The sequence below is a fragment of the Suricata suricatta genome, chromosome 15 (genome assembly GCF_006229205.1).
Source record: "Suricata suricatta isolate VVHF042 chromosome 15, meerkat_22Aug2017_6uvM2_HiC, whole genome shotgun sequence".
Lineage (NCBI taxonomy): Eukaryota > Metazoa > Chordata > Mammalia > Carnivora > Herpestidae > Suricata > Suricata suricatta.
Window position 1 is genome coordinate 62,593,773 of NC_043714.1, and position 12,698 is coordinate 62,606,470.

The 12,698-nt window shown below is 45.5% G+C and overlaps 1 protein-coding gene across 1 annotated transcript in view; it reads right to left on the reverse strand.

Moving 5' to 3' along the window:
* Nucleotides 1-741: 741 nt before the first annotated feature.
* ANXA13 (annexin A13) overlaps nt 742-12,698 on the reverse strand; it is a 50,686-nt gene continuing 38,729 nt past the window's right edge. Inside the window, exons 9-12 of the mRNA XM_029923450.1 lie at nt 12,160-12,261; nt 7,387-7,462; nt 3,983-4,095; nt 742-1,327 (exon numbers count right to left, since the gene is read on the reverse strand). Of these exons, the coding sequence (XP_029779310.1) occupies nt 1,208-1,327; nt 3,983-4,095; nt 7,387-7,462; nt 12,160-12,261 (411 nt within the window). The 3' untranslated portion in view covers nt 742-1,207. The remainder of the gene's footprint in view (nt 1,328-3,982; nt 4,096-7,386; nt 7,463-12,159; nt 12,262-12,698) is intronic.

A 12,698-nucleotide genomic window follows, 5' to 3' on the forward strand; every position in this document is an offset into this window, starting at 1 on the left:
TCATACATTTTTCACCATCCAGCATTAACATATCTCTGTGAATTATTCCCCAATTCCTCCAGGCAGACCTGTGTGTACCTGTGTTTTGCTAATGGGCAGAGAGCTTTACATGCCTATATTGACTTAGTTACAGCATTCTGTTGAATACAGCAGCCTCCGTCTACATTACTGGCCTGGGAATGAACTTTCCAGTTTCTTCAACTGATAAATGGGAGTAATATTAACCTTATAGGGCTGTTGAGAGGATTAAACATGAAAGTGTGCTACTGAGCAGTGCCAGACACAAATAATCACCCAATGAATGATAACTGTAATTATTGGATCAAAGTGTCCATGTTCTCTTGACAGACCCTCTATGTCTAGTAACTAATGGCTATGAGACAAACATCTTGAACAGAGACTCTATTGGTGTGGAACCAATCCGTTTGAGTCAGACCATTGACCTTGATCTTGTTGGCACCATGCCCAGCCTAATTGTATTTGAAGATCAGATGTAAGACCCAAGTGGGTCAAATGTCTAGAGAAGAAGAACCATTTATACCAGGTAGCAGTGAATGTTACCCCTAGTTGCATTCCACATGAGCACCTCAATTGTTTCCTTACTTGTCGCATTGATTGCTATCTTTGGCAGTTCTTAATAAAAGGTATTATATGCATTTCCCACATATGTTTGAATTTCACAAGTCATATGCTTCCAGGACAAGAGCCAAAACCAATCAACCCAGTCTTTGGAAAAGCAGCTGATGGGGGCATAATCCATTTTAATTAACATTGGGGATTTGAGATTGAACACACAGAAGGAACACTGATGAATTAGTTAATTTTGTCTTCCCTGTACTTTAACCATTCAGTCTTTACCCAGCTCTATGGGATACATATTCTTCTGGATGCTTTATTACAAGGGTAGTATTTTCATCAACTGCTACTTTCATTTGTGCTCAGAAAGCATTCAGGTTGCCATGCTAAAGGAAAGCTGAAAGGCAGCTCAGATACTTGCTAAGCCAGCGTTCAGGGTGACCTGCCCAAGTGTCTTAAGGCTGCTGCCCTTCACCTAAGCAGCTTGACCTTGACAGTATTCAAGCTGCCAAGAAAGTAAGCGAGAACTCTTCAGTACTTTCTGTGCTGCAGTCACATTCGCAAATCTGGTTTGAAAAGGGCTCTTGACAAAGGTGGCTCTCCCCTGTCCTTTCCACTGCTCTGGCTTGCCTCAGTGCAAGAGGGCCACCAGCAGTTTCTGGAAGTCCCCAGACGTGTCCGAGAGAACTGTGTCAGACAGAGACTTCTGATACTTTTCTTGGAACTTTGCCTTTATCCCCTGAAGGTCCACCTGTAGGAGAAATGACAACAGCAGTGAGGACAAGCACATCTGCAGAGTGTTCACTATGGATGCAGGTGGGGTACTGGTCTGAATACCTTACACTCATTTGCTCATGGATGCCTCAACACAACCCTTTGCGGTAGGGACTATCATTATTATTACTATTATTTGATGGATGGGAAAAGGACAGCAGAGTCCAGGTCCCTAAAGGTTACAGAGGTTCCCTCTGTACAAATTTATTTATGGATGTGTAGCTTGAATGTCATATGATTTTTATGTATTACAAAATATTTTTCCTTTGAGTTTTTTGCAGTCATTTAAAATGAATTGTTCTTAGGTAGCAAGCAGGCCCACCTGCAGGCCACAATTTGCTAACTCTTGGTATAGGGTTAAGAAAATTATCAACACAGAGATTTGAAAAGAAGCTTTTTTCTTTTCCTCTTGTAGCCTGATCAGCAAGGCCATTGATGCCAATCAACAAACTTCAAATCAATGTCAATTTGTAGGACTTATTTTCGATTGAATTCATCGAAAGCTTAAAAAACCTGGGTGCTGGAGATGGGCAGAGGACTCAGAAAAAAAAAAAACAAATAAAAAGATGGTTCCACTTCAGGCATTCTTAGAACCTAGTAAGAGAGACAATACTCGCAACAGAAAAGCTGTCAGTACAGAGAGAACACAGTGTGTCTCATAAAAGAAGCAGAGAGCTCTCTTTAACCAAGAGCTGTGTTCTTTTTATAATTTTTAAAACTTTAGACTCTATCGTGCATTCCAGACAGATCCACAAACCGTCACTCAGCCTTCTGGTTCTTTTTCCTCCTGGCCCAATTGGAGGGTTGAACTCAGAAAGATGAGAGCAGAAGGCGGGAGAATGAAGGATTGTGCAAAGCGGAGGCTGAGCAGGAGAGAGGCTCCGGCAGGATGCTGTGTGTGCCCCCTCCCGCTCCCCTGACTTGCCACTACTTGGCTGGGGGGGGGGGGGGGGGGGGGGGGGGGGGGGGACGGTGTGGGTCAGTGCAGGGGTGGGATGGGGCACCTCGGGGCTCTGTTCTAGTTTCATGGGGCTTTGCAGAGGGAATTAGGGTATGGCTAATATATCTGGCTGGGCCTGAAGCATTCTAAAGAGATGCTTAGAGTCTCCTAAGATGTCCTAGGACATGTAGCCAATACTAAGATAAGACAGAGCCTCCTAGAATGAACACTCCATCACACAGTGGAGTGAACAGGGAGCTCTGGTGGGTCCTCCAGAGTCTTCCAATCCCCTGGGATCTTTCAGAATCCCCTCCCTGCTCCAGATCGCACATTCTTCTTAGAGCCTCAGATTCTCTCGAGACTTTGGCAGGAGTGGAGGGGGCTATGGGGATAAGTAGTTAAGAGACAGAGAGACAGAGATGGTGGAGATCTGGAGAGACAGTGGAGGAGAGAGGAGAGAATTCAGGAGACTGGCAGGGAGATGGGGAAGGGAAGGAAGGGAGAGCAAGACAAATGGACTTTAAGCCAGAAGAAAACTATGAACAGTGGAGGGGAGGAGAAATTCCTGGAATAGAAATAAAAACGAAAGAACGGTCTTGTTGCTAAGTTATATTTAAAAACGGTGTCAGATGTTAAGTATTATTTGTCAAAGCCATGGGCCAGGATTTGGGTTGGGATCTGTCCCCCTTCATTTAACAATTTTTTTTAAGGAAAGATATCTGTGGTTTTTCAAGTGCTCAGTTACACTTCATTCTCCAAGGCCTCTCCTACTGCGGTGAAGATGCCATTTCCCCTTCATTTGTCCCCCCTTCTCTCTGCATCCCGCCCCCCACCCCGGGCCCCAACCCAGAGCGTTGGCGTGAATCTTGACAGCTGCTCACAGGCGTGGGCGCTCATTTCCCTCTTTCTTACACTCATGCGTTCTCGAAGGCGGGTGATACTGCTCCCAACAGGGCAAAAACGCATTCTTAGAGGGTGAAAAGAACCTTCATCTTTTTATGTAAAAGCACACATATATAGACACACACATACACATACAGAACATAACAGAATCTATAGATGTATTTATAGAACACAATATATACATACAGAATATAACAGAATATATATAAACAAAACATCAACAGATATAAAGTCTCCGTGTGGTGTTCATGTTTTGGGGGAGTGGCAATTAGGAAAAAACTAGGTCTCAAAAGACTCCTTAGTGGGATGATTGCTAATAATAATTTTTTAAAAAGGTTGAGAAATACTGTCTTGTACTGATGTGTCTCTTGTGCAAAACTGTGCTTCTGTGGTGTTTAATGAAAGGCCTGGCTGGGGAGTTAGGCGGTCATTTGCTGATTATCTCTGCCGCTGGCTGACCTCGTCTGGCCCCATCCTTTCAGTGTGTCTGTTTTGTCTTCCTTCCGGGAAGCCGTGCGTGGGCTGTACCACCCTGGGTCCCCCTGCAAGTCCCCACACTCTCTGGAGCCACAGATGGCAGAAACAGAAGCAACGGTCGTTACTGTATTTTTATAAAAAGAAACTGATTGAAGCATGGCACAAGGTCTTCCACAAAGTCTGGGAAGGCAAGGGCTGTCTTGTTTCACTTTTTCTGTAAAGAAGCCCTTAAGAAAACCTGTTTGTGGACAACATCAGCAGTGGCCAAAAGAGAAAGGACAGCCCGCAGCTTAGAAGTGGGCTGTGTCTTACCTCAGCCCTGGTCACGATGATGTGAATGAGTGTCTCCTCATCTGTGCCTGCGCCCTTCATGGACTGGTACAGACGGTCAGCAAAATAGCCCTCCTGGTCACGGGCACACCTCACTGGGCGAGGGACAAGAGAAGGTGAGGCTTTTACATGTTGTTGAATAACGTGGAGAGCCCCCGAAGGAGCAGAGCTGGCCCACACTGTCACCTGGCTGTCCTTGGAGCTGACTCAGTTGTGAGACAGATGTTTGAAAGGAGCAGGCTTCCCACTCTAGTGGGATCTGGAAGATTCCCCTGGGTCTTCAACCAAGAACTGAGTCAAGACCTCTCTGCTGTTCCCTTCAGGGGAGGAGGAACACTGTGGCCACCCTCAAGCTCTCCCTGCCAAGTTCATGAGTCTTACCAGCAGGAGTTAACTTTGCTTATCTAAATGAAATCTCTGATGCTGGAATTGGGTGCAGATGGGAAATACAGATTGGCTGGGGACTCTGCTGTAATAAAACTTCGTAATCTCGAAGACTCCCTCCGCTGGACTGTGGCCTACTTTCCTTGTGCTAAACATCCTTCCCGCCCTTTGCTTTTCCTCACTGCGTTTGCTTGGCGAGTTTCATCTTGGAATCTTTTCCTAGTGCCCCACAGTCTTCTTAGCCCTCCATCTGGCATGCAGCCTCAGGAAATATTTGATGCCATCTACAGACCACCTTCCTGGGTTTCTGTGAGCTGTTCTTTTCTGGTCCTCCCCTTGCCTGCCGGCTTTGATTCAACCCACCGATTAGTGAAGCACAGTGCCTCTCTACTCCTGGGGGGAAATCATTGTTCCTCCCCCCTCTTCCCATGTATAGGGGGCCCTTGGGACAGACACTTTGGGGAAATGAATCATTTACTCTTAGGTGTTGACCTTTACCTAGAACACTTAACATTTTTGATGTTAATGATTGATTACAAATAATACATCCAGCGTGAGCATGGGCTGTGCATCCTTGACTTGTCCTGTGATGGGAACTCTCATTTTCTATGTAATTGCTAAATGGTTGATGCTCCTGAGAATTGGAAAGGAACAGGTTTAGGGAAGCAGCATCTAGGTTGGAGGGGGGGCGGTCTTTCTCTTCTTTTGTAGGCCATGTGGAAGCCACCAGAGTTTCAGTGGACCAGAAAAGCCCAGCCCCAGATGTCTGACCTCTTAATCCTGAGAACAATCCGAAAAGCTGCTTGGTTGGTGGTGGTTGGTGGGGGTTGCCGGGAGTAGCACACTTGAGACTCACTTAAGACCCTCTCCCAGCCAGGACTCATCGATGCTGAAATGCCTAATGTCAGTGTGTTCCAACCTTTCATAGGTGTCTTGTCCCTGACCCTCCTTCTTCTTGATATTCCGGGCAGAGAATTCTTAGCTTTTCTATTGTATGCAAATATGCCTGGTGAATAATATCTGTGGTTAGCTGCTGAAGGAATCCCTGGAGTCTGGATGGGGCGAGCCAGGGAAACTGCCGGCATGCAGCTGTGGGATCTGGAAGGCAGGGTACCCAGCCATCAGGAGAAGACAGTCCCTTGTGGGAGCTTTTAGAACTGTGGCTTCTGGGCTCCATTCTTGGAGATTCTAACAGGGAGCCTGGGATGGGGCCCAGAAATCTGTATTATCACATGCTGCCCCATAGGTGATTCTGGTGCAGGTGGGCCCTGGAACCCACTGGAAAAGTGCTTCCCCAGAGCATCCAAGTGCAAGGAGTCATTTGGACTCAAATTTAGCCGTAAACTGGCATCTTTATGAGTCAGGTATGAGTGGGGTGGGAAGCGTCTCGAAAATATAACTGTGAAGTCATGTCCTACACTTTGTGAGGTTTATACTTAAGATCATTTCTAATCACTTTGAAGTTTCCTACCACCCAGAGCACATCTAAGTCCTGCATTTCATGGTCCCCATCTCCAGGGATGCGGCCCTTCCTTCCTCTCTATCCTCCTCACTCTGGTTGTTTTTGTTTTTATCTTTACTGTAACCTAATCTTTTGACTTGTCTGTTTCCACCATGGACTTGAAGGTTCCTAAGAGCAGGAACTGGACCTATTGACCTCTGATCCCCTCACCAGACACCACCCCCAGCCTGGGTAGGTGCTAACTAAATGTTAAAGAGTTGAATGGTTTTATTACGATTTGTAATATTAATAGTGGTTTATCATCACTGATGTAATCTGACTGAACTCTGGTATTTTCCTGATTCTCTGAACTGCAAGCACAGAAAGGAAGAATTTGGAGCCTCTGAGTCAGGCCGTTAGTGGACCTCTCCATTTACTTAAGAGACTCATCTTTTAAGCCCCAAGGACAGTCCTCCATGTATGGCCAGTTGGGGTCAGGAGTAGTGACACTAGGGATGTTTAGGCTTCTGTACATCATAGTAGAGGTCAAATTAGTAGAGGTCCTGCTAATTTAAATGCAAAATGAGGATGAATTAAAAAAAATCAATTGCTGACATTATTTCAAAAAATTTTTTTAAAGCTCCCACAGAAAAACAAAACAAAAAGTTTGGCAGATACAGCACATTTTTTAACCTCCAGGACTGCTTTTTCTGTTCTTCCTCTTCCGGGGACCTGTCTTTCCATTTCTTGTGTTATTTGAAATGGTGCCCTCGACTCTTCAGCATAGAGAGTGTGGACAATGGACAATGCCTTCACTCCGGGGCTCGCAGAAAGGAAAAAGGGAGCCTGTCAGACACAGCCCCATGCCCATCACTCTGCTATTTCCTGCCTATGGGCAACACTTGGAGAGAAGGTGCTGGTGTTTGCTTGGCACAGGAAAGATCTGGTCCCCCTCCCTACTCTTTCTAAAGAGACTTCATTCATTATAAATGTCAAAAGGAACCAAGTAGAAAAGAACACCCTCGAGCCATCAGGCATATGCAAAAACTTGTTCATGGACTGGAAACCTGGCTGAACCACATATTGCTCCCTGAGACTAGACAATGGTGCAGGCTGTTGGCAGATCTCCTCGACCCACGATCTTAATTAGACTGTAGTGGATGCCGTGGTGCATCTCCCAGATGCCCTCTTCGGGACCAATGCACTCATTCCAACTTCGGCCTCCTGGCTGCTTACGGCTGAGTCCCTCCCCAGGAATGTCCCTCCAAGGACCTGCCTTACCCACCATTGCAAATGTTCCTGGGGTGCTGCCAGCGTTCACCAGTTGCTTCGTGTGTGGTGCAAACACCTGGCCCCCTCGCCTCCCGACTCCAGGGCTCCATGTGGAACGAGCAAAGCCCCAATTACAGCTGCATCATGCTCACTCTCTCCTTTACCCAATATTGCTGAGATGTGTTTTTCCTAAACTAGTCCCTAAAATCTTCCCACATGCAAACCTCTGACTCCAAGCCTGATTCCAGGGACCCCACCCTAAGTCAGAGACTCTGTGGGTTTACTTTACCAAGAGTTAAGTAGACCTTCTGCACGTCTCCTGACGTTTCTGCTTCAATGGCTTCTTCGATGTCTTTGTTGATGAACTGGGAGGACAACCAAAGTCCAGCCATTATCACCGGTCTTCCTTTTTGCTTTGACACTCTTGGGGTCACTTCTCTACGAAAAGCACTAAACTCTTCCAGATTTGGTCATGCAGCTTTAAAGTACCCATCATGGCTTGTGCCTTACATTTGAGTGGGGGCTCTGATGGCTGATGACTTTTGACCCCAAGGGGTCAGATTTGACCCCTATTGGATTTGATCCCTCCCTTGGCCTCCGGACCACTCCCTTGGCCTGTTTCCTCCCCTGTAAAATTGGGAGTGGAAGAACAATGAATATACACTGTAACAATAATTCTTTACATCTCTATAATAGTTTAGTTTCCAATATGTTCTTAAAATTTTTCTCATTTCCAATTCTCTAGGAGACTGTGGTTATTAATCATCTTATCCATACTTTTCTCATGGCCCATGCCCTGGGACTGGGGACTCCGCCACCCACAGTTTGGGTGACATAAGTAGTAGAGGCTGTGAAGTTCACAGTAAGGACTTGGTCCAATGTTTTTGATTGAGTGGGGCTGTGTGGGCTGGAAGCCAGGGGGCTGACCATGTCAACATGTAACTGTCCTTCGCTCTGGGAGTCGGGAGGCGAGGGGGTCCTTTGCTCTGGACCATTCTAAATGGTCCTTTATTCACTACCAGATCACATATCACTCTGCATAGCATTTCACACTACGTTTCTTTCCAAATATTTACAGAAGCTGAAGCTCAGAGTAGATTGTGATGATGCTTAATGCAAGTACCACCTGGACCAAACTCAGGACAGGTAAATAAAGAGAAAGGAGAGCTCTTTATCAGATTTGGGGGAGTGCAGTTAAACATTAAGAATACTGAAACTTCTTTCTTAGAAGTTAGTTTTTGAGGCTATGACACAATGGTGGTTCCATAAATAGTTGGGGCCTTTGAGGCCACACCACTTGGAGTGTATGTAGTTATTCTGAAAATACTAGTAAACAAAATATGCTTTATGATGCAAGAAGAATTGATGTGCGGCGGGGGGTCAAGATGTAATGAAGTTGCTTGATCTCCTTGTTATGGTTGGACACCAGAGGTCTGCTGTGGGTAAGGGACATAGAGGATGGGGATTGGCTGGGGGCTTTCAGTCCTGTCCCTTCCTTAGCTGCTCCTAGCCTCTCTTGGGTTTGATGTGGGTGCTGGTGTTTTGAAAGGGACTGGTACCACTTTCCCATGAACAACCCTCTTGTTCTGTGGGCTGAGATTGCATTTCAAGAGGACATCTTGTTCACACGGGTCTGCGTTTACTAAAAAAATAATCCTCATGTTAAACCACTTTCTGTTTCTATTGTTAATGCTGGGACAGTTTTGCCAAGTTTCTGCTTTCCGGAGTCTTTTTGCCACACAACTCCAGGGGGCACTGCTCACATTGACCCCTCTTCTCTATTAGCCTTCTGCCCACATTCTCCTCCTGGTAGCTACCAAGGCATCTCCAGGGGCTCCAGGGAACACAAATGGAAAACAATCGACTGGCCCAAGCTATTGTGAATCTCCTTTGCAAATGGCAGGCTTTTCACTCCAGTTCCCGGAACACTTAATTCTTAGGGGGCTCTTTAGACAGATCAGGTTTTCTGATTTTAGTACAAAAAGCATCACTGGGGTAGATTCCAGACAAGCCTCAAAGGTTTCTAGTTACCAGGTAGCACTGGCTATAGGGAGATTACTAGAAGAATAGGAGAGACATTTCTTTATTTTAAAACCTCTTTACTCATAGTGACAGCATTCCCACAGCACAACCCTCTGCTTTCTGGATTTGATCGCAGCAGGTACAGGGCTAGAGGCTCTGGGACAACCTCTGGAACACATAAAGGATAGGAGAGAAGTGGTGACTGGTGTGGTGGGGACGCCGTGTGCCCGTGCTGTGGGTATGTGTACCTACAATGTATACTGAGCCCTGTATAGGGAACTTCCTTCATTTTTATAGCTGTACAAGCCTTTCATGTTTGGTCACCTTTGGGACTGTGATATTCCTGCCTGGTGTAGCAGAGCTGGGGATGCTCTGTTTCTTGGTGAGGATGTCTGGGAATGTCAGTAGTTAAGACTCAGGCTTAGCAGGCAAAACCCTAAAGTTTTCATGCCAAAAATAAAAATTCAACTCTATGCTAGGGCAACCTATACAATATAGTAGACTCCCATGATCTTATGCTAGCAGTTTATTGCTTTTAGTCAGAGACCCATGTGAAAACTTATGAAGCAAAGTCTTGAGATCAGGGTACACTCACAAAAAAAAAATCAAAACAAATGATGTTCTGGGAAAATTTTGAGAATAGAGGAATAAGTAGTATTTTAGAGCTAGTTTCATGTAAAGAATCATTAAATCATTAAATTATCTTATTGTCCTTTTGGGCTTTATTGGTTCACATAAGGAGACAACTAACAGTTGCTGGTGTTTATTGAACACCTACTGCATCCCAGATACTAAGCACTTTATTTCTGTTAATTCATTAATCGTTACTAACCCTATGAAGTAAGTACCATTATTATCCCTGTTTTACAGTTGGGGAAACTGAGGTGCAGAATCCTTAATGACTTGCCCAGGATAATACAGATAGTAGTCTAGAGCAGACCTTTGCGATTTTAACATTAATTCAGGCACCAGAATCACCTGAAAGACGTGTTGAAACATACAGTATAGGACTCCATCTGATTCAGTAGGTCCAGAAAGGGGGCTGAGAATTCCCTCTCTCTTTTTTTAAAGTTTATTTATTCTGAAAGAGAGAGAGAGCAGGGGAGGGGCAGAGAGAGAGGAAGAAAGAATCCCAAACAGGCTCTGCATTGTCAGCATGGAGCCTGATGTGGGGCTCAAACCCACCAACCGTGAGATCATGACCTGAGCCGAAATCAGAATTGGGCACTCAACTGACTGAGCCACACAGGTGCCTCTCTCTCTCTCTCTCTCTCTCTCTCTCTCTCTAAATAAGAGAATTCTCATTTTTAACATGTTCGCAAGTGATACTGATGCTGCTATTTGGGGATTAATTTTGCGAACAATTGGCCAGGAGAATATCCTTGCAGGTGGTTAGTAGTTCATACACACGCGCGTGCACACACACGCGCGCACGCTAACATGCATGTGTATTTCCACAGTGATCACCAAAGGCAGCCATCCCCAGAAACTCCATCGTGGCCCTAGCCACCTGGGAAGAGGGTATAGGTCAGGGAGAAGGCTTCCAGCTCCAAGTCAACACTGTTCCAGGAGAAGAGGCTAGAGGAGCGCAGGGTCAGCTGGCTTTGATCATGTCTCTGGGCACGATTTGAAAGCAAAAGGCCCTCCAGGCTTATGTACAGTAATGATAAAATTCCTAAGCTTTATTGTCTTTTCATCTGCTGGCAACACATAGGAGACGCTATTTCGAGTGAGGGGTGGCCAGCTCCAGCCGAGGTAGAAGCTCGGGCTGGGGAATCTTGCTTTTCTCATCCACTCTCCGCTACTGGCTTGCTGTGTGGTCCTGATAAGTTACAGATGGCGCCTTACTCATAACAGGCTTTCCTTGTCCAGCGGTTGTAGGTGACAATGGCTGCTCAGCCGACATTACTGTTACCGGATTGTTGTGAAATTGGAATGAGATACAGGGCACAGAAGTGCTTTGTATAGTCAAAAGCACTCTACACATATAAATTAGGAGACAAAAACATCTGATACTCTATAAAAGGTTTCCTGTAATCAAAGACCGATTTTTGGGAAAGGGCTCACCACTAAATGCCTTGAAGTAACTCATCTTGTTGGCTTAACATTATCATCAGATAAAAAAATAGTTGCATAACAGTAATTTATGCTCATCTTTTCAGGAGGATATCTCTGAGGTATATCCCATCTGTCTTGGGAGTGGTAGGCACTCTGTTAACCCAACTGTAAATTGGAATAATAATAATAAGAGAGAACATTTGTGTGCTTACCACATGCCAGGTACTATTTGGAGCTTTTTATATTTATTACTTAACTCTGTCTTTTAATTTTTATTTTTGAGAGAGAGACAGAGAGAGGCAGAGCATGAGCAGGGGAGGGGGAAAGAGAGAGAAGGAGACACAGAACCCAAAGCAGGCTCCAGGCTCTGAGCTGTCAGCACAGAGACTGACACAGGGCTTGAACTCACAAATCACGAGATCTTGACCTGAGCCAAAGTTGGATTCTTACCCGACTGAGCCATCCAGGTGCCCCTATATTATTTAACTCTTGAAAGAAGCTCAAGAGGGTGTGATGATGAAGATTATTGTCCTGTCTTACAAATGAGGACAGAGGTTAGGTGACCCGCCAGTGATAAGACATGGATTTGAACCTGGATGTTGACCCTAGGGCTTTGCTCTTCAGCTTGACACTCCCCTGTGTTCCTAGCCTCTGCTGTTGAGCAGCGTTTCCCAACCTCGGCACTACATTTGGGGCTGGATAAGTCTTTGTTGCGGGGCCGTCCTGTGCATTGTAGGCTGCTTAGCAGCCTTGACCTACTAGATACTCTTAGCATTGCCTCCCCAACACCCAAGGTGACAACCCCAAATGTTTCTAGACATTACCAAATATTCCTTGAGGTGGGGGAGAAGCAAAATCACCTCTGATTAAGAGCCGCTCTAGTAAGAAAAAAACCCATGGTTCCTTATCTCCGATCTGGACTTCTTTTGGAAATAAGCAGTTGCAGTGTGAGCGCCGTTGCCCTGGTGCTTTGTTTACTTACAATCTGGTAGGCTTGAAAGGTGGCGCGTAATTGCTTGTGGCTCCTCTTGGCCAAGACTTCATTGAAGGCAAGCTCATCAGTGCCCCAGCGGCCCTCCCCTGCCTGCAGGACAAAGGCAAACATTTTGAGAAAGGCTTTTACAAAAAAAACTGAATATACTGTTCTATGACCAGGCCTCACTTACAGGCAATTATAAATTAGGCACTGAAAAGAAGTCAAGTTGATCAACTAAGCACTATATGTGCAAGTCTACTTCACACATCTATTCATAATATTTATACCCTCCCTTGTTCCAAAATGGATCTGAAGCAGTAAACTCTGAAATGCAAGAAAGAATAAGAACAATTCTTTTTTTTTAATGTTTATTTGTTTTTGAGAGAGAGCACATGCGAGCGAGCGCCAGGGTTGGGCAGAGAGAGGAAGACAGAACCTGGAGCAGGCTCCAGGCTCCAGACTATCAGCACAGAGCCAATCACAGAGCTAGAACCTACGAACTGTGAGATCATGACCCGAGCTGAAGTCGGATGCTTAACCTACTG